Consider the following 22,959-nt stretch of genomic DNA (forward strand, 5'->3'; position numbering starts at 1 on the left):
CCAAGTTATATTCCTCCATGAGGATCATTTCTGGAACCATCCGTTCCACCCCGGTTCCATGGCTGCCAGTTCTTAGCAACATCGCCCCGCCAGATATTCGTCGGGATGCGGCATCATCTAAGTTCATTTCCCACGTCTACGCTCGACCGGACCTGCTAATATACGCGGATATCTTCGCCCACCCTGTCCAACACTTGACGTCTTGTCACCCAATCTGGTCCCCTACGCCTACACTAAACTTCTCTGTTCCAGACTCTTGGAAACAGAGTTGGCAGTCAGCTGAGGTAAAGAACAAACATCTCATCACAGACCCCTGCAAGTGTCAACCCGGCTTTGACCTAGCACGTTATGATTGGGCCCTCCTCAATCGCTATGGAACAGGCCATGGCCGGTGCGCCGCTATGTTCCATTGCTGGGGAGCCAGAGACGACCCGAACTGCCCCTGCGGCTACAGACAGACTATGACCCACATAGTCAACGACTGCCACCTCTCCAGATTCAAAGGAGGTCTCAAAACTTTACATCAGGCTCAACCTGACGCTGTTGACTGGCTACAGAAGAAGGGCAAACGCTAGAAGAAGAATGGCAACAATAACAACAAAGGCAACAGCATGGGCAACAAAATGAGAAAAATGGTCTTCAGGAGCAGTGGATTTATAGTGTAGGCACTGAGCCCTGGAGGCAAGGAAAAAAAAAGAATAAAAGTGAATAGTGTCACTATGGGAATAGTTCTGAGTTCTATATGCTTAGTTGGTAGCTTCTGGATTTCTAAACACATCCTATTCTCTCCACTCCACAAACAAATTCCTTTTTTTTTTTTTCACAAAAAATTCCTTTGAAGCCTTAGCTCCAAGAGAAAAGTAGCCTAATCTTCTCTTTAAGTTTCTGACTTCTACATATGTCATTATAATAAATAGCAAGAGGTTTGGCCTAGGGAGTAGTACAGTGAGTAAAATTTTGGACTCTTTTGTGGGCAAACTTTAAAAAAAATTTTATTTATTTATTTATTTTTGGATAGAGACAGAAATTGAGAAGGGAGGGGGAGATAGAGAACGAGACAGAGAGACACCTACAGCTCTGCTCCACCACTCATGAAGCTTTCCCCCTGCAGGTGGGGACCAGGGGCTTGAACCCGGGTCTTTGTGCACTGTAATGTTACTCAGAACACCAAGTAAACAAAATCCATCCAGCCAGAAGAGAGGATGTTAATTATCACCAGCTCAACATTTTTATATAGTTTAGCAATTTATCTTCCAACCTGTGCTGTACTTTCTTAAGACTTCTTAAAGTCTTGGAAGCATTAGGGAAGCAGGCAAAGAAAGCTCAGGAAGAAGTTATAGTTGGCAGAAGAAAAGTCCAGGAGTTGGAAGGAAAGGAAGCTGCCAGCTAAAGTCGCAGCAATGCAGCTCAGCGAAAAGACAAGGGGGTCTGTTTCCAGTGTTCCATGAGAGACAGACCACTCTGGGCACGTGGGCTGTGTCCTCAGAAGTGAGAGACAGTTCAAGCAGTGAGAGGCACACTTTTCTTGTCCGATCAAACCCTGGCTCATTAAGAAGTTCCCTCCAGGTCCATCTCTGAGCCTGCTGCTCTGGAAGGCTCCCACAGCGTGTCTGGGCACAGCTCACCCTGAATTGAAATCCATGACTGATTGTGTCTGCCACTGTTTACCTCTATTTATACAGGCTGCCTGCCAGCCAGCCACATCATTTACCAGTGCATGTCTGAGCCTGTGGGGGCATCCAAACCCACACACTCACAGACTGGAAGAAAGTCAGGGACTCGCACAGGGAAGGTGGTGCACAGGTTAACAAACCTGACTTCCCTGATCAAAACAGGAGGCTATACATGAGAATGGTAACCCTGAAAAGAGCATGCAATGGTCCTAGAAACACATTTTTGGGGTTGGCAAGATAACTCAGCTGGACAATGCACCTGGTTTGTTGTACACAAGACCCAGGTGTGAACCTGGCCCCCGATGCACTGGAGGAAGTGTCGGTGCTATAGACTCTTTTCTTGTCTCACTCTGCCTCGCTTATCCTATCTGACAAAGTCATCTTGGAGCAATGAAGCCCGAGGGACAACTAAAAATAAAGCTTTTTGTTGCTGTTGTTGTTCAATATGTACTGATGCCATAACAGAGATCTTAGAACTTTTTGCAAACTCATGGTAGCTTGCAAAGTGACCACTTATATCAAGAGTCAGCAAACTTTCTGTAAAAGGTTATAAATGTTTACAAGTACGGAACCACAGAAAATCATGAATAGCAAAAATACTTCTGAGAACAAAAGGAAAAAAAAAAAAAGGCATCATGCTGTGCCTTGGTATATGCCTATTTGGGTTTAGGGATCTGAGTGTTCTCTATGCTTCCTGGAAAGTTTTCTGCTATTAAGTCTCTGAATTTGTTTTCTGTTCCCTTCTTTCTCTCTTTTTCTCCTCTCCTTCTGAGACATCTGTAATTCTGATAGTTGCTTTTCTAGTGGAGTCTTTATTTTCTTTTTAATTAAAAAAAATATTTATTCAAAAAAAAAAGGTTATAAATGTTTGACCCTTTTCAGGCCCATCTAGCCACTGTGACAACTACCCACTACACATGTAGGGGAAATCAGTGAGCAGAAAATACATCAACAAATCAGCGTGATTGTGTTCCTCTAAGACTTCACTTGTAGACACTAATATATATTGAATCATCTGACCAGAGTACCACTCAGCTCTGTCTACTGGTGGTGCTGGGGAATAGAACCTAGAACCTTTCATGTGCACTACTGCTGTACATCTTCCTGGTCCCCTGGTCTTCACAATTCAGATTTTATAAATGTTCCCATGTGATTTTTATTATTTATTTTCCCAACCTTAGCTACCTGGTAGGCTACACCAAATAGAGTGGGCCAGCAGTCCCTGGTTTGCTAACCCCATCCCCTACTCTCAAGCCCCATTCATCCCTTCATGCAGATGGTTGGAAGTTATCCTAACTACTATAAGCTGGTCAATTAAAGGGCCAGTGAGTTCAGGGAGAGGCAACATGTAGTGTGCCCTGCTGTTCCAGAACTAGTGGTGCCTCACGTGGTCCTACCCAAATTTCCACATCCAGCTCTGCATCAACAAGGTTGTCAGGCTATTTGTAAGTTTCCAAATTACAGTGAACCGAGAGAAGGCTGGGCAGCATGCTTTAAAGTTTCAGGTCTGATACTGGAAGGCGTAGTTTGATTCTTTCTGCTTCTCATCACTATGTGGTCTTGGACAGATTACATCATTATGTTTCTGCCTGCTTCTACATCTAAAGAAGTGGGGCTGATGAGCCCTGCTAAGGTCTTAGAAAGTACCTGGCAAGCAATCAAGTGATGTTTACTAAATGTCTGCTATGATTCATTGTAAGGAAACTGGTGCAGACCAATATTCTCTAAAGGCCTCTTCCTTAAGGATGGACACATTTCTCACCAGTCACCAGAGTTGAGTTACAGAGGTGATTACCCTCCCACACCTCCCTGTCCTGCTCCCACAATCAAAGAAAAGGACGACGCCACCACTTATGTCCGCAGAGTGTAAACTATATTGATGATCGCAAAGGGACAACTTGGAGGCATTTCAGGTCTGCTGAGATGGCGTGCAGCAAACACACATGCTGTTTTTTTGAATCCATGTCATGAAGTTTTCAAATACATCTGTTTTGAATATGTTATTATTATCATTATTTTGTTTTCAATAGCACAGTGTACTACTCTACATTCTCTATTGGAGGATATAAATATATTGCCTTTCTGCAGAGCAGCTACAGACTCAGATGTTTAACAAGGTGAAACATTTGACAGGTTGATCTTGAAAGTTAACAGCAAGATAACTCTTTCTTGTGTTTTGTTCCCTGCTGCAGAGATGAGTGAGGGTGGGAGCAGTAACTTTTCCAATTTATTCTTTGATCACCCATTTAGTTATCAACAGACTCTAAATGGTAATGAATGAAAAATAGCAGTCTGTTAAAAAAATTGTAATTAGGCTGTGGGTTTTTCCAAGACCTTCACAGTCAAATAATTTATATTTATAAGAGGAAAAAAAAGGCATCATGAAAAAAATAAGTAACAAAAAGAACTTACTAAAAATACATCTGTAGAACACAGTGGTCAGTTGTAAACAGCTCAGAAGGGCTAAGAAAACAAAAGGTTCTTCTAGAATATCAAACAATCCAACAACAAACTCTGGGTCTTCTTCTTTTTTTCCTAGTGGCTATTTTCCTACCACAGTGCTGAGCTTCATTGTTATATTAAATAACTTATGTGGGTAAAAAGGAGTTTGCTAACCAGCAGCCAACTCAAAACCTTGTAGGAAGAGGAGAAGAGGAATTCACGATAATGCAGCACACACAGAGGGAAGCAAAGTTCAAATCAGCCATCAGCCAGTCTGGTCTCTCTCGGCAAGATGGATGGAGGCAATTCTGGGTATCTAAATGGAGAGTTTTCTTCCCCTCCCCTCCTCTCTCTTCTTCATTTAAGTTAACAGAGAAACATGGGCTTCCTCGGAGCCAGCCATCAGCTGGACAAGTCCCATTAGCAGCAAATGTTCAACCAAATGAGACACACAACACACAGAGACACACAAAAGAAAGCTCCATCCAGGTGCAGAGCTGTGATTCACATGGAAATTCCAGGAGATGAATCATGCGCAGAGCTGGGATCTTCAGAGGATTCTTTCTCAAATGTCTTTAGTGATGATTTTAGGCTCACAAAATCCAAGTCATTCTGTCAGCTGGGAGAAGTCAGTTCCCCTTCTGCTCTTAAGTGAGTCTACTTGAAGGGACTTCATGATTTTCTGTAGATGCCAGAAAATAATGGTGGCCTCTCCACAGTCCTGAGATCCTATCCGGTGGTGGCAGCAGCAGTGACAGCAAAGATCAGCACCCCATTGGTTACACTCTGCCTAGGAGGCTCGACCTAAAGGAGCAAGAAGACAATGTAAACAAGAATGTGGCAGATGATTCCAGTCAGGATCCAAATGACTTACCTAATTCTGGTTTCATCTTTCTAATGGTTTTGCTTGTTTCATAATGTAGAGTCAATTTTCTACATTATTATTATTATTGGATTAATGCTTTACAGTAAGTACAGTAATTGGTAAATATGTAATACTTCTCAGTGTTCTGAAAAACCGCCCTTCCCCCACTCCCCAGAGTCCTTTACTTTGGTACAATACACCAAACCTGGTCCAAGTTCTGTATTGTGTTTCCCCTTACTGTTCTTGTTTCTCAACTCCTGTCTATAAGTGGGATCATTCCATATTCATCCTTCTCTTTCTAGCTTATTTCACTTAACACAATTCCTTCAAGTTCCATGCAAAATGAGGAAATGAAGTGAGGAAGGTGAACTTATCATTCTTAATAGCTGAGTAGTATTCCATTATGTATACATACTACAACTTTATTAGCCACCCATCTGTTACTGGACACCTAGGTTGCTTCCAGGTTTTGGCTACCACAAATTGTGCTGCTATGAACACAGGTATACACAGATATTTTCAAATGGGTATGTTTGTTTCCTTAGGATATATCCAAAGGAGATGAATTGCAGGCTCATAGGGTAGGTCCACTGCTAGCCTTCTGAGAGTTCTCCAAACTGCTCTCCACAGGGGGTGGACAAATTTGCATTCCCACCAGTAGTGCAGGAGGATTTCTTTGTGCCCCCACAACCTCTCCAGCATTTGTTGTTACTTTCCTTTCCAATCTGTGACATTCTCACAGGAGTGAGGTGGTATCTCATTATTGTATTTATTTGCATTTCTCTGACAATCAATGATGTGAAACATTTTTTATATATATATGTCTGTTGACCTTCTGGATCTCTTCTTTGATGAATACTCTGTTCATATCCTCCCCCCACTAAACTATTAAATTGAGAAAAGACCTCTTTCAACAAATGGTATTGAAAAAATTGGATTGAAATATGCAGAAGAATGAAACTAAATCACTGCATTCCACCACATACAATAGCAAACTCCAAATGGATCAAAGACTTGGATGTGAAACCTGAAGCTTTCAAATACTTGGAGGGAAATATTGGCAGAACCCTTTTCCAACTACATTTTGTAGGTAGCTTCAATGCTACAAGTCCAATTGAAATGGAGAGAGGAGGGGAAGACAGAGAGGAGGAGAGAAAGACAGACACCTGCAGACCTGCCTCACCGCCTGTGAAGCGACTCCCCTGCAGGTGGGGAGCTGGGGACTCGAACCAGGATCCTTCAGTTGGTCCTTGCACTTGTGCCACCTGCACTTAATCCACTGTGCTACAGCCCGACTCCCACAAATTTTATTTTTTTATTTTATTTTATTTTTTGCGTCCAGGGTTATTGTTGGGGCTTGGTGCCTGCACTACAAATCCATTGCTCCTGCGGGTTTTTTTTTTTTTTTTTTTGATAGGACAGAGAGAAGTTGAGAGGGGGGAAGATAGAGAGGGGGAGAGAAAGATAGACACCTGCATACCTGCTTCACCACCTGTGAAGCAACCCCCACTACAGGTAGGGAGCCAGGGACTCAAACCGGGATCCTTTATGCAGGTCCTTGCGCTTCGTACTATGTGTGCTTAACCTGGTGTGTTACTGCCCGGTCCCCTATATCTTTAAAAAAAAATTCAAATACCTCTGTACTTCATCCCTTCTCGCTGAAAAGTATGAAGGAAAATTAAAGGTTCCTCTGAAACCTTTTTGTGCTTGTACAAAAACAATTATATAATATTAGAAATCCTGGTTCATGAACCATAGCTCCTTCATGACTTTGGGAAGAAGAGAATATATACTTGTCAATTTTGTACTTGGTACAAAAATAACCACATTAAAATTCTGTCCCCACAGTCTCTTGGTATAAAACAAATATAGTCATTTTTCATACTCATTATTGTGAGGACACAGTAATAAGAGTGCAACTTCTGCTTATTAAAGCACCTCAAATGGTTAAAATACAGATTTACCAATTCCAGTCTTCGTTGAAAACCAGAGCTGGTTGATAGCATTTCCAAATTTAAGAAGATTGAGGCTTATGTTTTAAATCCCAACTTTCTCCATAACCAAAGATCCAGTTGGTAAGTGGCACACTTAAGTTAAGCAACCAACTGGTACTAAGGTCTCCTTTATCTAAGGTCAAATTAAGTTCTAATAGTAGAACCACCCGGAAACATAGTTTGCATTTCTTATCTTTTAAATATAGAAATGAGCCAATGCTTTTAATTTTCTAACCATACAATGGAGGCAATTTCAATTCCTCATTCTACAAAATAACGGGAGAAGGACGGAAGAACAAGGTATTTTATAACTGCCAAGATAAAAAAGAAAGAAAGAAAGAGAGAAAGAAAAACAATAAAATGGAATTATGGTAATGAAGATTCTAGAGAAAGCAATTTAATTAATATGTCACAAGGTGCAGGGGAGTTGGAACACACAGACAGACCTTCTTATCTCAAGAGCAACTATCTTTCTTCATGGAAGACCATTTTATTTACAGTTGGAAAGCAATAAAAAGACATGAGACTCACCTTAAAGACTTCCACCTGTCCTTCTCTACATGATTTTCAGGTCCTTCACTTTCATAGGAAGCCAAATAGAGAGCTACAATCAACCAAATGTGAGATTGCATCACTAAAAGCTTCTTCTGACATGTTACCTACTACCACCCATGCCCTGTCCACCCTGGCCCAAACAAGAGAACAAAACACATGCTTTAAAATATCAAATTACAGCTGAAAAGCTTCATAGCATCATCAAGAACACAAAATTGGCTTTGCTTCTGATTGAGCATCTCAACAAAAACCCAAGGGCTTCTAGGCTAAAAAGGCACTTAATTAAGAGACAGTTTATGGGGCAGAAAGGTTTACAAATCCAAGAAGCCACAGAGAGTTCTCATGCACTCACACTGATTTTCTTGCAAAGAAGAGAGTGAGAGGGGATGCTTTTCTGGTAGCCTTTTAAAAAAATATTTATTTATTTATTTATTTCCTTTTGCTGCCCTTTTTTTTTATTGTTGTGGTTATTACTGTCATCATTGTTGGATAGGACAGAGAGAAATGGAGAGGGGAGGGGAAGACAGAGAGGGGGAGAGCAAGATAGACACCTGCAGACCTGCTTCACCACTTGTGAAGTGACTCCCCTGCAGGTTGGGAGCCGGGGGCTCAAACCAGGATCCTTACGCCTGTCCTTGTGCTTTGCGTCATGTGTGATTAACACCCTGCTCTACTGCCTGACTCCCTTTCTGGCAGCTTTAATTGTAAAAATACCATTAGTAGGTAATCAGTCATATTTTCAAGGTCAATTTTCCATTCTTCTAGTACTTATTCTTAATTTTTAAAAAATAATCATCAAAATATTTGGAAGGCTATTGTTACTATTATCTGCTGAGGTTAGAAACAGTCATCTGGAGCAGTCAGACCCCTGCAATGACTAATAACAATAACAACAACAATCAAAATGATGATAGAAACAATCAATTTCCTTTGGAGCAGGCAAGAGTAATTCCAAATGCCCTCCACTCATTATCATGAAGATGACCCATCTATTATGAGAAATTGTCAGTTAATAAATGCTAGTGATTTTTCTAATACTAGGATATTGTAAATCAATAGAATAAGCCCCAAGTCTCTTAAAAACCTTAATGCTTTTTCTAGTATATAGGTATTTTTGCTGCCTCAAGTTCCCTAATACATTCACAGGTCAAGACTCTGAATTGCTGTTTTCAAATAGCCATTAGTGGTTTGTTCATAGTTTTTTGAGTTGTCTTGCTGAATAGTAACAAACCACAGAACACCTTCTCTCCAGGGAAGTAAAACCAAAGAAAGTGGGGGACTCCATCAATGGGCTTCACTTTGTGCCCAACCCTCAGCGGATCTACTATCATAAAGAGTGTTTAACACAGAGATACTTATGGGTGAACAGTGAGAATCTGATTCAAATATTTTAGGGCTCAACCTGGTTATGCCAGTTACTCCATGTTGCTGGCAATTCCTGTTGAGCAGTACTCACCATCTTCACTGAAGACAGGTACTGTGACCAGGTACTGCAGGATCTTCCGGTCCCTCTCAAAGGGACATTCCACTTGCTTCCATGTCATGAATTCACTCACTTGTTTGGCCAGTTCCCAAAATTTCTAGAAAAGAACAAAATAAAACCATTCAAAGGCAGTCACCAGAAAGGATGAGAGCCTGGAAAGGACAAATTCCATGTAATGTTCTCTTCTGGCTTCAAATCACTGCACTATATAATTTTCACAATTTAGCAAAGTATAGGTATCATTATTTGTTATGTGTTTGGTCTGGATGAAATTTACTCAAATACCTCCAGATAGTAATAATGGTAGCAGCAGCACAACTAATTTATCCAACTTCATTATGTTATTTTCTGACAAGGTGCTAGGGAAAGAGGTAAACTGTTTTTAGCCAGCAACACAGAACTAGTTCTAGATGCATACACCCTCTCTGTGCTCAGGTATATGAAGCCCACCCCTCATCCTTACCTCAAAATTGACATGGCCATTTGGAAGTCGGTTGGCACAACCCTCATTGAGGAAATAAATATCTTTGATTAAAAGACTGAAGAATGGTATGACAATCTAGAAAAAACAAAAAATCCTGGTTGGTTTGGGCAACAAGAGATTTAGCTTCATATTTAACAGTGTAAGGAGCAAATGAACAACATTAACCCTGGTTTCTGCATAAACCCACAACAAATTCAGAATTTTGTTTGCCTCCCTTATGAGCAGGTTCCTTCCTTACATAATTGTGTTTAAAATGCAAAAGCTGCGATTAACCAAAATATGGCAAAGATGAGTAGCATCAGGAGGTGGTTGGCTTCATGGCATTTCTGCTGTTATTCCTTTTTTTTTTTTTTTTTTTTACCTCCATGGTTATTGCTGGGGGTTGGTGCCTGCACTATGAATCCTGGACATCTTTAAAAAATTTTGTTTGGATAGGTCAGAGAGAAATTCAGAGTGGAGGGGAAGATAGGGAGGGAGAGACAGACACCTGCAGACCTGCTTCACCGCTTCTAAAGCAACCCCCTGCAGGAGAGAAGTCGGGGACTTGAACCAGCATCCTTGCACTTTATACTTTATGCACATAACCTGGTGTGCCACTGCCTCCCCCTCGTTTTGGCAACACAGTTGCATACAACAAAATGCCAAAGTTTAGCTACAATCAAAGGAAGATGACATAGCAGAACTCTTGCTTTTCACTGAGCTACAGCATAATATTAGTAGGATCCTGTGGCAGCAGGCTTTAAGATTTGCTACCCCTTTCCTTCCTAGAATCTGTATGGTGCTGCCATTCAGATCCCTACATTTTAGATGGACTTCTATTATATGAACATTTTATTTTACCCTTGAAGACACTGCTCAAGATGTGAGAGCTCAGGTTTTAGGAAAGAGCTGCTATAACCTAGCCTTCATGCAAGAGAACAAGTTAGCACCTGTTCTCCTGGGAAATCACCAAAGAAACACCTTGCACAACTCCGGAAGGAGGTCTAGAACTGTGTAAATTAAAATTAACGGTTGTTTAAAAAACATTTTTTAGAAAGACATTCTTCCCTTACATTATTGTTTTGATGAGGTGCTATTTATTAATTTAAAATAATAATAATAATACCTAAGAAAGGATCTTAAATCCAATTTAGCCCATAATGAACAAAGAACAGGCTCAGGTATAGTAACATATAGTTATTATATGTTACTATATGTCAATATCTTTTTGAAGATTCTAGATTTGCTAGGAAACAAATAATGATCCAAATGCAAATTGTGGACCTATGAAGTTTATCCAAGAAAAATTTTTTTAAAAGTTTTCCTAAATGTCTGACTCATGTGGCATGTCAACACTAAATGAATGCATTTGTGGCTCACAGAAAAAAATATCAAATATTCATTTTCTAGAGTAAAATTCAGATTTTCCCTTTCAATCTCACAGTAGGGGAGAATAATGGTTTGGTGGAAGATGAGGTTTGCTGACACGATTGTGGGAGAAGTAGCACTGTACCCTGTGACTACCTGTAGACCAACATCTCCTCAACAAAGTGATATAAAAAAATACCCAAAATTAAAAAAAGTTAAAAAAAAAAAAAAAAACGCTTGGGTTGATGTGTTTCCTTAATCTCTGAAAACAACTAAAATAAATCCTCAGTTTTGACATTGCTTTTGAATATACTTCAAATCATTTGCTGTTGTCTGTGAAACTCCCTAAAGTTGAACTAGTGAATATCCCTTCTCTATTACCTTCTCCTTTATATATTATCATTATTTTAGAATTCAGCAGACATGGTACAAATGAGATGTACATTCAGCCTCAATTTGTTGAAAGACATTGGGGCTGGAAGCACTAGCAGTTAAAGTCAGAAAACTGTAAACTGTAGTCCATAGTCCAGACCAGATTCAATACATGTTGAGAAGTCACATTATTTTAGAGTTTTAAATGCCTAGAAAAAAATATCATCAGTACACTATTTTGTGTCTACGACCATACCACCCTGAACCCACCCGATCTCGTCTAATCTCGGAAGCTAAGCAGGGTTGGGCCTGGTTAGTACTTGGATGGAACAATAATATTTTGTGATCCCAAGAAATAATATGAAATTAAAATTGCAGTGGCTTTACCGGAAAAAAAAAAACAAAACATGCTCACTCATTCATTTACATATTGTCTGTATCTGCTCTTTGTGCTATTACACCAGTTGACTAGTTGCAACAGAGATGGTATGGCCTACAACGCCTAAACTATTACCATTAAGCCCTTAACAGAAAGGACTGTCAATCCCATAGTATATTATGAAAGCCCAGGTTTCTCACCTTAAAATGGAAACAATAGTAAACAGCAAATACTTCACTGAACTCCAGTGAGGATTAAATTAATAAAATACAGATTTTATTTCAATAAAATGATCTTGAAAAACTAAAGGACCTTATAAAGGAGACAAACTATACTGACACACTTAGAAGAAAATAAGGATATATCATCACAAGGCAGCTGAAACAGGAGAGAGGGTCACTTTATAATCATATTTGCATATTGTGTCAGCTTTGAAGCAAGAATTTTACTTCTGTGCTCTATTCTTTAGTGTGGGCTGTGGGACTCATGCAGTGTTGGTCATTTGCTGTCTCTTAAACTTTTTGTAAGTTCGCGTCATGTTCCTTGAGCTGGGAGGCAGAAGTCTGTGTTCATGGAAGCTGCAAGTTGATCTGTTAATAACTACTTGAATAATTCTCTCAGGAAAATAGAAATCAGTATACTCTCCTTTAAGATATTTCACTGCTCTGTTCCTTATGGCCACTAGTTAAAAAAAGAAGCCCAAAGTCCTCCATCAACTTCTCATTTATTTGTCGATAATACCCTTTAGATCTATAGCTTCTAGAAATACCTTCTATAGTAAACATCAGGAAATGGTAAAAACTCTCTATTTCCATAAGCTGAAGTGAATGTACAGATTACTGATTCAAGAGAACAATAGTTTGGTGTCTAAGAGATCCTGCTAATGATGCCTTTGTGAAAGAATTTCTTAAGAAATAGTGTTTTCTAAATCCCTTTCTAAGTATTCTTAGAGATTTGGCAGATCTTAAAGGCATTATCAGCACCATGTCTAGAAATATATGTTCATAAGCAGGAAAAAGCCCACAAACAAAACAGAACTGGAATGGTACAAAGAGGTAACACCATGTGATGATATAAAAAACGGTTTAAAAAAAAAGCTCAGAGACATGAATACCTATAGAAAAAAATAGCTATTTAAAGATCACATCAGGGCCCTGGACAAAAGATGGATTTTATTTATTCTGATGTTACCTAATGAGGTGCCACTTTCACCACATAAACTTGAGAACTGAGAGAATCTCAAAAATTCTACTATACTAGTCATGCTGCCAAGAAGACTGGGGAAATGAGAGACGACTTATAGTCTACCCCTCAATTAAAAAAAAAAGAAAAAAGACTCCCAGTTCTCTTGAATGAAAGATGGGCTTTATCCAGTAATATGCATTTTCATTCTTAACCTTTGAATCCAATCATGACAATTTTTTTTTTGGTATGGTGGTTATTTCAATTGTTTTACTAACTGGAAAGTACAACATTTATGTACACAGAGAACTGGTTGAAAAAAACAAGACTAAAAGGTGTTGGACACACCTGGTTAAGTATACACATTACCATACTTGAAGACATGGGTTTCAGACTCCACTCTCCACCTCCAGGGGGGAGGAAGCAGGTATGCAGGTATCTGCCTTTCTCTCTCCCTCTCAATTTTCCACTCCCCTCTCAATTTCTGTCTTATCAAATAAAAAAAGGAGACAGACAGAGATAGAGATAGAGATAGAGATAGAGAAATGAGAATGATCACTAAGAGCGGTGAATTCATTCTACAGGCACCAAGTCCCAGCGATAACCCTGGTGGCAATTAAAAAACAAACTAAAGAACAGACTAAAGTAGACAAAACCTATAACATGATATAAAGGGGCTCTTCTTTTTCCAGGTAAAAGGTGTTAGAATCCCACTAGTAAAACATTCAATGGAGATCTTTGTAGGGAGGTGGATTTCAAAATTACTCTGACAAATGCTGCCACTCCTAAGAGAGGATTCTATGACCTACACCTGAGACCTAGCCTAGCAAACACTCAAAGGGAGCTGCAGAAAGGACCTTGTATCCAACACCAAGAGGTAAACAAAAGTTTCGTAAGAGGCAAAACTTCAGGGTGCTGGGAGTCTCAGATGCATGTGCTACTAATTTTCCAAAGCTCAAGTGCATATATTTTTCTCAATGAGATTATTTTCTCAGCCTGGTCACAGTAGCCCTAGGATATGGACAAGTATAACTTAAAAGTTGGGTACCTCTGTCAGACTACATCTAGATGGCTTTCTCTGCTTCATCCCTTCCCCCCTCCCCTTGTTCCTTAACTTTAGACAAAGGTAAAGTATTTATAGGATCTTTCAGATATTATCAGAACTGATATTTCTGAATTTGTGTAGAACCAGTTTAACATTTTTTAAGGTGGGGATTTTATATATATAAATATTTGCTTTCATTTTAGATCATTGAGGCTAAGGCTTTTTGTATAGAATGGCTGAGATACCTTCAAACTGTTCTGTACTAATTCTCCTTTTATCTTTTGAGGTCACGATTGAAGTTAGCAGGTAGACCAAATGTAAGCAGAAAATAACGTTTCATCAAGTAACCTTTATCAGCCCTTTTGTCATAACCAGGTATTGGTTTTTTCAAATCATATGATCTCTAAATATTGCATTCATATCTTTCCTGTTAAGGAAATAGGAGATTAAAAGAGGCCACAAAATGATCTTCAGAGCTAAGCAGATAGAAGTTCCAGAATAGTATTAAATTGTTTAAGGCTAGGGTGGGTGGAGTAAAGATCATTAATTTCTCTGACATCATCCTTGTGACTTTTTCTGCCACCCACACATCCAATTAGGATCAGCAGGTCTAATGCTACAGCAACTAACCTACTTTCTGGAAATGAATGACTTAAACATTGAAGGGAGGTACGCTAACTCTTTTAAGAGAAAAGGTTAACTCAGCTTCTTTGTACCAGGCTTAAATATCTACTTTCTATTAAATCAAATTATTCTTTAATGCTACTGGTCATTTTAATATATGACTTCATTTATTTTTTAAAACACAACTAAGACTTCAGACGCACTACAGAATAAGCATTTAGGTAACACAGTAATAATACACTAACATATATTTGCAAGCTTTTATATCAAGCCACCTTTCCTTCCTATAGTCCAACTTTCCATTAGCGTTTCTTCTTACCATGTGGCCAGTGTTAATACCCCAAGATAAATCAACTTTCAAACGAAGCTCAGTATGGTAGTTCACATTGCATGTCAGTGCAACAAACAGACGAGTGGAAAACACTCTTCTAAGCCCGTACCTTCTCTCTGCTGCTATGAGCAGTCAAAGACCTCTGTGTTGCCCCACGAAGAGCTGTTCTATAATTGTAGAAATTACTCGAAGGGTCCATCTGATGCTGTGGACAATGAAAAGAGGAGAATATCAACTACTGACTTCCCACCTGTAGAGAGTTTACCAGATCATACATTTAACTTTATGTTAAAAAATGCAAAATATCTTAGGGAACTCATTAGGGAGATGCTTGTTCTCTCCCACACACACACTGATAGGTTTCATGCCTGAGATTTGACTTATTTATACAAGCTGATGTCAGCGTTGATAATGTTAAGCCTAGACAAGATTCTTTGCAGGTTAACTGTTGGGACTAGCCCTAAAAGTGATAACAAAGAAGCTTACTCCTTGAATAAGAAGATGTTCTGGGGTTCAGAACTTTGCTGGAGGGTGTGCAGCACACACACCATATGTGGGTATGAAAAAATACCCCCCAGATCATAATTTTGTAAATCTCTGTTAAATTACTAATAAAAAAATGATTAAAAAAAAAAGAGAAAGAAAATATCCTGCTTTCATCTGAAGATTAGTGGTTGAGTTGATGGTTAATCCTGAAAAGAGATACAAGAACTTGTAGTGAGTTTGTTCTTTACACTATGTAACAAATCATTCACAAATATAACTAAATCATATTAACATACAAGGAAGAAATGACTTGCTAGACAATATGAATAAAATGTCACTAATACATCCAATAATGGTTACCAGTTTTGAGAGAAAATTAGAAAGATTATTCCTCAAGGTAAGTTTCCTAGTATCTCCAAAGATAATCAATTCATAGCACCAGTACATAAAGGTAATAATGCCTTTATGTACAAAAAGGGCAAATGCCTTTCTGCATCACCTCATAATTATACTACTGGAAGGACTTCTTCACAGGTTAGCTAGGTTTGCTGAAAGATGGGCAAATGAAAATTTCTGTGGGGCTGGGAGGCCCTCCTATAGGACACTAGAGATAAACAAATGAAACTTTTTTTTTTTTTTTTTACCAGAACACTGCTCAACTCTGGCCTATAGTGGTGCGAGAGACTGAACCTGAGACTTTGAAGCCTCAGGAATGAGAGTCTCTTTGTATAACCATTATGCTATCTAAACCGACCCAGATAAATAAAACTAGGAAGCCCGTAGTAACAGAATTCCCAGTTATTCAGGACTCAAAACCATCCTGGCATATATTGTAATTTGACAAACAGGCTACTCTTTCTTCAATCAAGCCTCAAATGAAACCTCTCTCTAGGAAAAGTTTAGTCCCTGACCTGACTCACTCTCTACCCCCTCCAATTCTAACCCCCTTCTCTCTCTTCTCCATGGTACCATATACTCCAAAGGCAAGATCACAGAGAGGTATTCCACTCTCCAGTTATCAAGTATGACTGACAGCAAAGATCAGCTTCACATACCTCAAGAACATCAAACTTCGCAGTCTTCACTTTGGCCCAAGTTTTTTTCAGTCGAGACACTGGGCTCATATTCATGCCAGCTGCCCATTTAAATGTGGTGGTGGGGGGAAGAAAATTGAAAAAAAGAAATGAGAAAAGCTATTTTAACTAAAACTCTTAAATAATATTTGTAGGTAAGCATAAGTACTTTGTTTTTATTTAAAGAAAAAAAAAAACAAAAAAAGACGGCCAATTTTCCAAAGTTGTAGCACTATTTCATACACCTACCAATAATGAGTAAATATTTTACTTGCTCTATACTCTCACCAATGTTTGGTTCTAGCAGTGTTTTTCAGTTTAATCTTTCTCTAATGTGTGAAATAGCATTTCACTATGATTTTAAATTATTTCACTGATATCTAATGATGTAGAAAACCTTTTCATATATGTATTACCCATCTGTATATGCCTTATGAAAAGTATGATCTAGCATTTTGCCCTATACATTTTTTTCCATTGAGTTTTCCATTAATTCACAGGGCTTTCCATAGTCTTATTCTTTTTAAACCCTGTGCTGATTGTGTGTATTAAATAGACTTTTGTCCATAACAGGATATGCTTAATAATTTTTATGTAGGAAATTGAGTAATTAAGACTAAAAAAAAATTAAGTAATCTACTACTATGTAGACTTTGAACCTCTTAGGACCTGGTTTAGATGACCTTTATGCTCACTGTTCTCACAAAGAGAACCAGATAAAAAGTTGACCTTGGCCAATATTTTATAGTGGAACCAAAAGGGAAATGATATGGGCAAAAGAATTGCTTTTATTTTAATTAAACTGGATTTATTAGGATCAAAACTGAATTAAATTCAGTGAATTCTACGGCTTCAAAGTAACCTTAACTCTAATGAGTGAGGTAAATACTCAAATATTTGCTGAGAACCTACAATGTAGAGGATATTCATGAGATTTATTATTATAAAAAGACACTTTGAAAGGAAAGTCATTATTAATAATCATGACAATTGCTATATATTTGGGAAAACTAAAAACAATGTTACCTCATACCCTTCTTTATAGACTATATGGGAAGAATAAAGGTCACTGGCATTAAAGTCTCCATGACAGAAAGGAGGGTAGTTTGTAGAGTAGGGTGATAAAGTCTTTGCGTGATAAGCACTAGGAGGATGGGCAGTCAGAAAAATCTCTCTCTTCTCAGGCCAACCTTTTATCCTTGCTTATAATCATATCATTTAGTCTCAGCTCATTTATTTCTATAGTGCTTGATACATAAGTGCTTTCAAAAACCCTTAATTTAGACAAGTATCTTACTTATAAGCCTTTATAGATAAGTAATCATGGAAGGTCAGATAAATAAAACACTTAAAGTTTTCATAGCTAGTCAGATGAAATAAACTGGCTAAATGCATCCATGAATCCTTGTACACTTAAAAGAGATTACACACATCAGTGCCAAGTTGGATATTTAAAACATTTTGAACATTCTGAAACAACTCAAGATTAAACTATTTGCTAATTTTCAGTGGATACATTTCAAAGGACCCACAAAAATTAAGGAGATGGATATTCCAGAAAAGAACACTCACAGATTATTGCCATTAAGGAATTAAAATTGCCAATGTTAAAACACTCCCGAGCAACATCAATGAAATACTCAATCATTCTTGCTCGATGCTTCTTCTTTACAGGCTGTGGAGTGACAGAAAAGAAAGTGGTGATCCCACAGAGCCAACAGATGCAGAACATGCAGGAAAAAAATAATTATCAAGAACTAGGAGACAGAGAGGACATTCCTCACCATGCAAATTTCTGTAGCAACCAAGTAGCTGAGACGGTTAAACCATTCCACATAAGCCTCTAAGTTTCGTGTTTTCTTTCGCTCACTGTAGCAACTCTGCAGAGAAATCAAAGTGAGCAGATGAGTAGGACAGCAAGGAAAAGTGCATTAAGGTCTCATTCATGTCAGATAGGAGCCTTTAATTTCACCTTGTAGATTAAATATTCCTAGGGGGGCTGTGCACTGGGGAACACACATATTACATGTGCAAGGACCCTGATTCAAGACCCCAGTCATCACTTGCAGGAGGAAAGCTCCATGAGTAGGGAAGTAGTACAGTAGTTCTCTCTATATATATTTATTTCCCTCTCTCTCCCCTTTCCCCAAATAAAATATTAAAAAAAAAAACCTTCTGGGGCCAGGTGGTGGTGCACCTGGCTAAGTGCTCACATTGTAGTGCACATGTGTCCAGGTTCAATCCCCTGGTCCTCACCTGTAGGGGGAAAGCTTCACAAAGTGGTGAGCAGGGCTGCAGGTGTTTCTCTCTTTCCCTATCTCCTCCTCCCTTACTAACTTCTCTATCTCTATCCAATCATAACTAAATAAATATAAAAAAAATAAATCAATAACGTCACAGAGCCAGGCCATGGCAAATTCGGCTAAGTGCACTTATTACCATGTATGAGCACCAAGGTTTGAGCTCCTGTTCCCCACTTGTAAAGCAGGTTTGCAGGTGTCTCACTGTCTCTCTTCCCTTTTTTTTTTTACTTCACTCTTAACCTCTCAATTTCTATCTGATCTCTCTAATAAAAATAGACAGAAAGAAAGGAAGAAGGAAGGAAGGAAGGAAGGAAGGAAGGAAGGAAGGAAGGAAGGAAGGAAGGAAGGAAGAAAGATGATAAAGGAAAAAATGGCCACTGGGGGCAGTGGATTCACCAGGCAGGTACTGAGCCCCAGCGATAACCTTGGTGTCAATAAAAAATAGGAAGAAATACATATAGTAACTTCATTATTAAAAAGAAAAAGAAAGAAAGAAATCTATGAGGGAAGGAACCACTAACACAACTCTCTTCATAGAAAAAACAAAATCTTATTATAGTACTTCTAGGGTCTAGAAATGTACTCTAATGCATCTGTGATGGTGTCTTTTCCCCCTTGGATAATAAGTTACTCTGGGTAGAATCTATCCTCCCGAGCACAATTCACTGAAAGAATTTGGGCTGTAGCTTGAAATTATCCTGACGGGTTGATGGGGCACGAATTCCAATTGCTATCAACAGAGCAAGAAGCTGAGAGGATAAAGAAATAGAACATTTCCTCTTCAAATTAAGTCTTGTAAGAATTTGGGACATCAGATAGTTAGAAACAAAATCTTTCCCAAGGCAGACAAATGCAAGTCTACACCAGCTTGGTCTTTAGTGGAGTGAGTGACACACTGTTCAAAGACATAGGGAGTTAAACTCATCTTGGAGTTCAAGGTCAAACTTGAGCAGGTTAATTATACCCAGTTTTCCTTCCTTCCAAAAGAAACAGCTACACACAAAAAGTCCACTAGCCATCTATTGCAAAACCTAATTTTCACTTCCTGTACTGAGGGAAACTATTCTAAGGCCGGAAAACAGCTGTTGCTCCTACTCCCTACTGGAGTGGTGTGTGTGTGGGGGGTGCTTTCATTAGTGGGTGAAGCAGTGCTTGCCTAACAATTTAAAGCACTTGAGGAGATAATCAGGGAAGCATTTTTCTTATATATTTACACAGACTTTAACATCCATGCCTTGAACTACCTTCTTTACATGTGGATTTTTGCCAGGAGACAGACATGAACAGAGACCCTTGCACTCAGCTCTCTGCTAATGTTGAATCAGAAGCAGAGCATTCTCTGGCATTTTCTTTGTGACTTAATCTGCTAAAACCAATATGCTTTGATCTCCTGCCTCTGCTACCACAAAGGCGTGCATCTACTTGCTTGGTAAATTTCCCAATAAGGAGGAAGAGGGGGCTAGAAGCTGGCAGTGGGGTAAGAGCATAACCCAGCTCAAGAAAAAGTGTAATGACACAGATATAATTGTGTGGTTAATGGAAAAAATAACTTTATTATCTTTTAAAAAATTCTTTATTTTTATGAGCGAAAGTACACCAGAATTCTACTTATTGGTGGCATATGGAAGTGCTGGGGGTCAGCCTGGTTCCTCAGGTGTGTAAGTCCTGTGCTCTAATGCAGAACTATCTCTCTAGCCCAAACTTTCTGAGTTTAAAACCGAAAATAAAATGGCTCTGATTTCCTTCTCTTGTCACCACTATCAGAAATTTTGAAATTTTATAGAAAACTCAGAGATAATCTTCAGGTAGAATGATTACCTTGTCGTTGTCTAAGGGGTCCTTCTGCACAAATGCTTGAACAAATTCTTCTGGCCCGATATGATTAAGCCTTTCCTGTAACACAAACCCAACTGGTCAAGAGTATTAAACAGAAGAAGTGAACTGACAGCTTTCTGTGGTTTTGGCACTGTCTTCATTTTGTAATGCTGCTTATAAAATAAACTTTCAAAATACTGTTATCTTCAAGGCTAATTCTCTGCCTAGTTCAATGTCCCAATAGATATTAAAGGACTAATTAAGCTTTGAGGAAATTAATTAAAGGGGAAAGAGGAGGGAAAATTAGTGACCTCACTGCACTTGCTGCGTATTTATTTTAAAGTAACTTCCCAGAATTTCCAAAGCACTCATATTCAAAATGTTTAAACAAATACAGTCCCAGCTGCTTCACAGATTATTTCCATTTGGATTACTCTAACCTCTTTCACAACATTACTGCCAACAAAGATAGTATGTGGCTTCAAAGGGCAAGGGTGGCCACAGCCTTACCAACTCTATGTGAGTCAGCTGTTGGGCCAATGTGTATGGGTCACTGCAGACTGTGATGATGTCCCTCTGTATGGACTGAGGTTTGGTCTTGAGAACTGTGAGTCGGTCTGTGGATGTGGAGCTGATCTTTGCCAGGAATTCCTCATACTGACTGAGAGTAGTCAGCTTGCGGATCAGGCCTTGGATCATCTGCTGGACGTTTTTCCGGTAGGTCTGGCAGGGAATAAGCAAAAGGTGACATCCTGTCTCTACACATCTTTCCCGACCATGACACAGACTAAGGTAATGTATGCCCTTGAATGATTGCACCTTCACAAAGAGCCACGTTGTTATAGGAGTTATAAGAGCTCTCAACTGAACTGGTTTTAAAAGAAGAGACACCCTACTAGGGAAAGAGAGAGGCAGACTGGGAGTATGGATCAACCAGTCAACACCCATGTTCAGCAGGGAAGCAATTACAGAAGCCAGACCTTCCACCCTCTGCAACCCACAACGACCCTGGATCCATAGTCCCAGAGAGATAGAGAATGGGAAGGCTATCAGGGGAGGGGATGGGATATGGAGATCGGGTTATGGGAATTGTGTGGAATTATACCCCTCTTATTATTGTTAATGTCTCCTTTCTTAAATATTAAAAAAAGAGAGAGAGAGAGAGAGACAAGATACATACACAACAAGAGATGCTTTCTCAGACCTGTGAGGCTTAGTTCTTTTCTCAGGGTATACCAGAGAATACAACAAGGGTTGAGCCATGAATACCCCACAGTGAGCTTTTAGATTAGCTCCTGAAGGAACCTAGCATATTAAGAACCACATACAACTGGATGTTTTCTGGGCTGTAACAGGTCAAGTTGCATTGGTTTAAAGTCAGAGGATCCTCTTCCTAACACTTTTTTAGGGCCATCTTGATTTCTTACTTGGACCATTCACTACTACATGTGTCTCAGGCTATGTGCAGCTCCCTGACAGAAATGCACCTTTACTTTCCACTCACTCCCCCAACCACCTTCCTGACTTCCAAATATAGAGTGGTGACCAGGAGGAAGAAGTGGATACTCATTTTTGGCATCTGACCTCCCCTTGGCTCAGGTCCCTTTCTTTTGCATTCATGAGTCAGTGCTAAAGTGCACAGCCATCCTTCCGTGCATGACAATTCTCCCCATAATGCTACTACCAGCTGCTACTTTGTTTGCTACTGCATTGTGCTATCGCTACATCACCTAAGAAATTTTAGTATCTTAAATCTTAAAGCACCTGTTAAGAAACAACTTCACAACCAACCAGCTATCATGATGTAAGATATGGAGTTCTTTCATTTTTTTTTTTCTCTTTGTAGCATCAAATTGCCAAACAACAATTATTCTTGTAGCTAAATTACGATGTTCATGTCTGAGAAAGGTGCAGCAACAGGAACAATGCTAACATGGCCCTTGGGTTAACAGCTCCAGAAGAGGACAGTTCAGTATATCTGTAGGTCTAGAAAGCCTGGGGCATCCAATGCCTGGTCAGTTCTTTTTAAAAACGTACCTCAATATCACTTCCTTAGATTATCCACCTAAAAACCCACCAGTATCTTATCCCTTTATTTCTTAGAGGCAGTTTGGCTCACCAAAGCATACTACAAAAACTCAAAGTGTAGACATGTGTACACATGAGCAGAGGATATTTACAATCACATCTGAAAATGGTCAGTGTTGATGTAGACAAGGTGGGGGAAGCCTATAGCCCTCTACTTCTTCCTTCTCCCCCTCTCAATTTCTCTCTGTCCTATCAAATATAAGAACAATTAAAAAGAGAAAAATAAAGAAGGTACAGCTAATGATCTGGGTAGTGAGCAAAAAGCTACAGCAAAATGTAAGGGAAAAACATGCACAATAGGGTAAAAGCTAAGGGAACTTGTGTGTGTAAAGGGGAAGAGAGGAAGAGGGAGAAAGAAAGAATATGTATGTGAAACCTCTTAAGGGTTTTCTGTTGTACTGATTCCATTTGAGAAGTC

General features: G+C 39.2%; 1 protein-coding gene across 3 annotated transcripts in view; it reads right to left on the reverse strand.

Moving 5' to 3' along the window:
• Window positions 1-3,524: 3,524 nt before the first annotated feature.
• Window positions 3,525-22,959, reverse strand: part of RASGEF1B (RasGEF domain family member 1B) — a 200,574-nt gene continuing 181,139 nt past the window's right edge. For all 3 annotated transcript variants that reach the window (XM_060187928.1, XM_007518498.3, XM_060187929.1), the window contains exons 5-14: window positions 20,964-21,176; window positions 20,457-20,531; window positions 18,120-18,215; window positions 17,908-18,010; window positions 16,318-16,397; window positions 14,886-14,981; window positions 9,476-9,571; window positions 8,986-9,109; window positions 7,506-7,578; window positions 3,525-4,919 (exon numbers count right to left, since the gene is read on the reverse strand). In XM_060187928.1, coding sequence (XP_060043911.1) covers window positions 4,895-4,919; window positions 7,506-7,578; window positions 8,986-9,109; window positions 9,476-9,571; window positions 14,886-14,981; window positions 16,318-16,397; window positions 17,908-18,010; window positions 18,120-18,215; window positions 20,457-20,531; window positions 20,964-21,176 — 981 coding nt within the window. In that variant the 3' untranslated portion in view covers window positions 3,525-4,894. The remainder of the gene's footprint in view (window positions 4,920-7,505; window positions 7,579-8,985; window positions 9,110-9,475; window positions 9,572-14,885; window positions 14,982-16,317; window positions 16,398-17,907; window positions 18,011-18,119; window positions 18,216-20,456; window positions 20,532-20,963; window positions 21,177-22,959) is intronic.

Source organism: Erinaceus europaeus, chromosome 3, assembly GCF_950295315.1.
Source record: "Erinaceus europaeus chromosome 3, mEriEur2.1, whole genome shotgun sequence".
NCBI classification, from domain to species: domain Eukaryota; kingdom Metazoa; phylum Chordata; class Mammalia; order Eulipotyphla; family Erinaceidae; genus Erinaceus; species Erinaceus europaeus.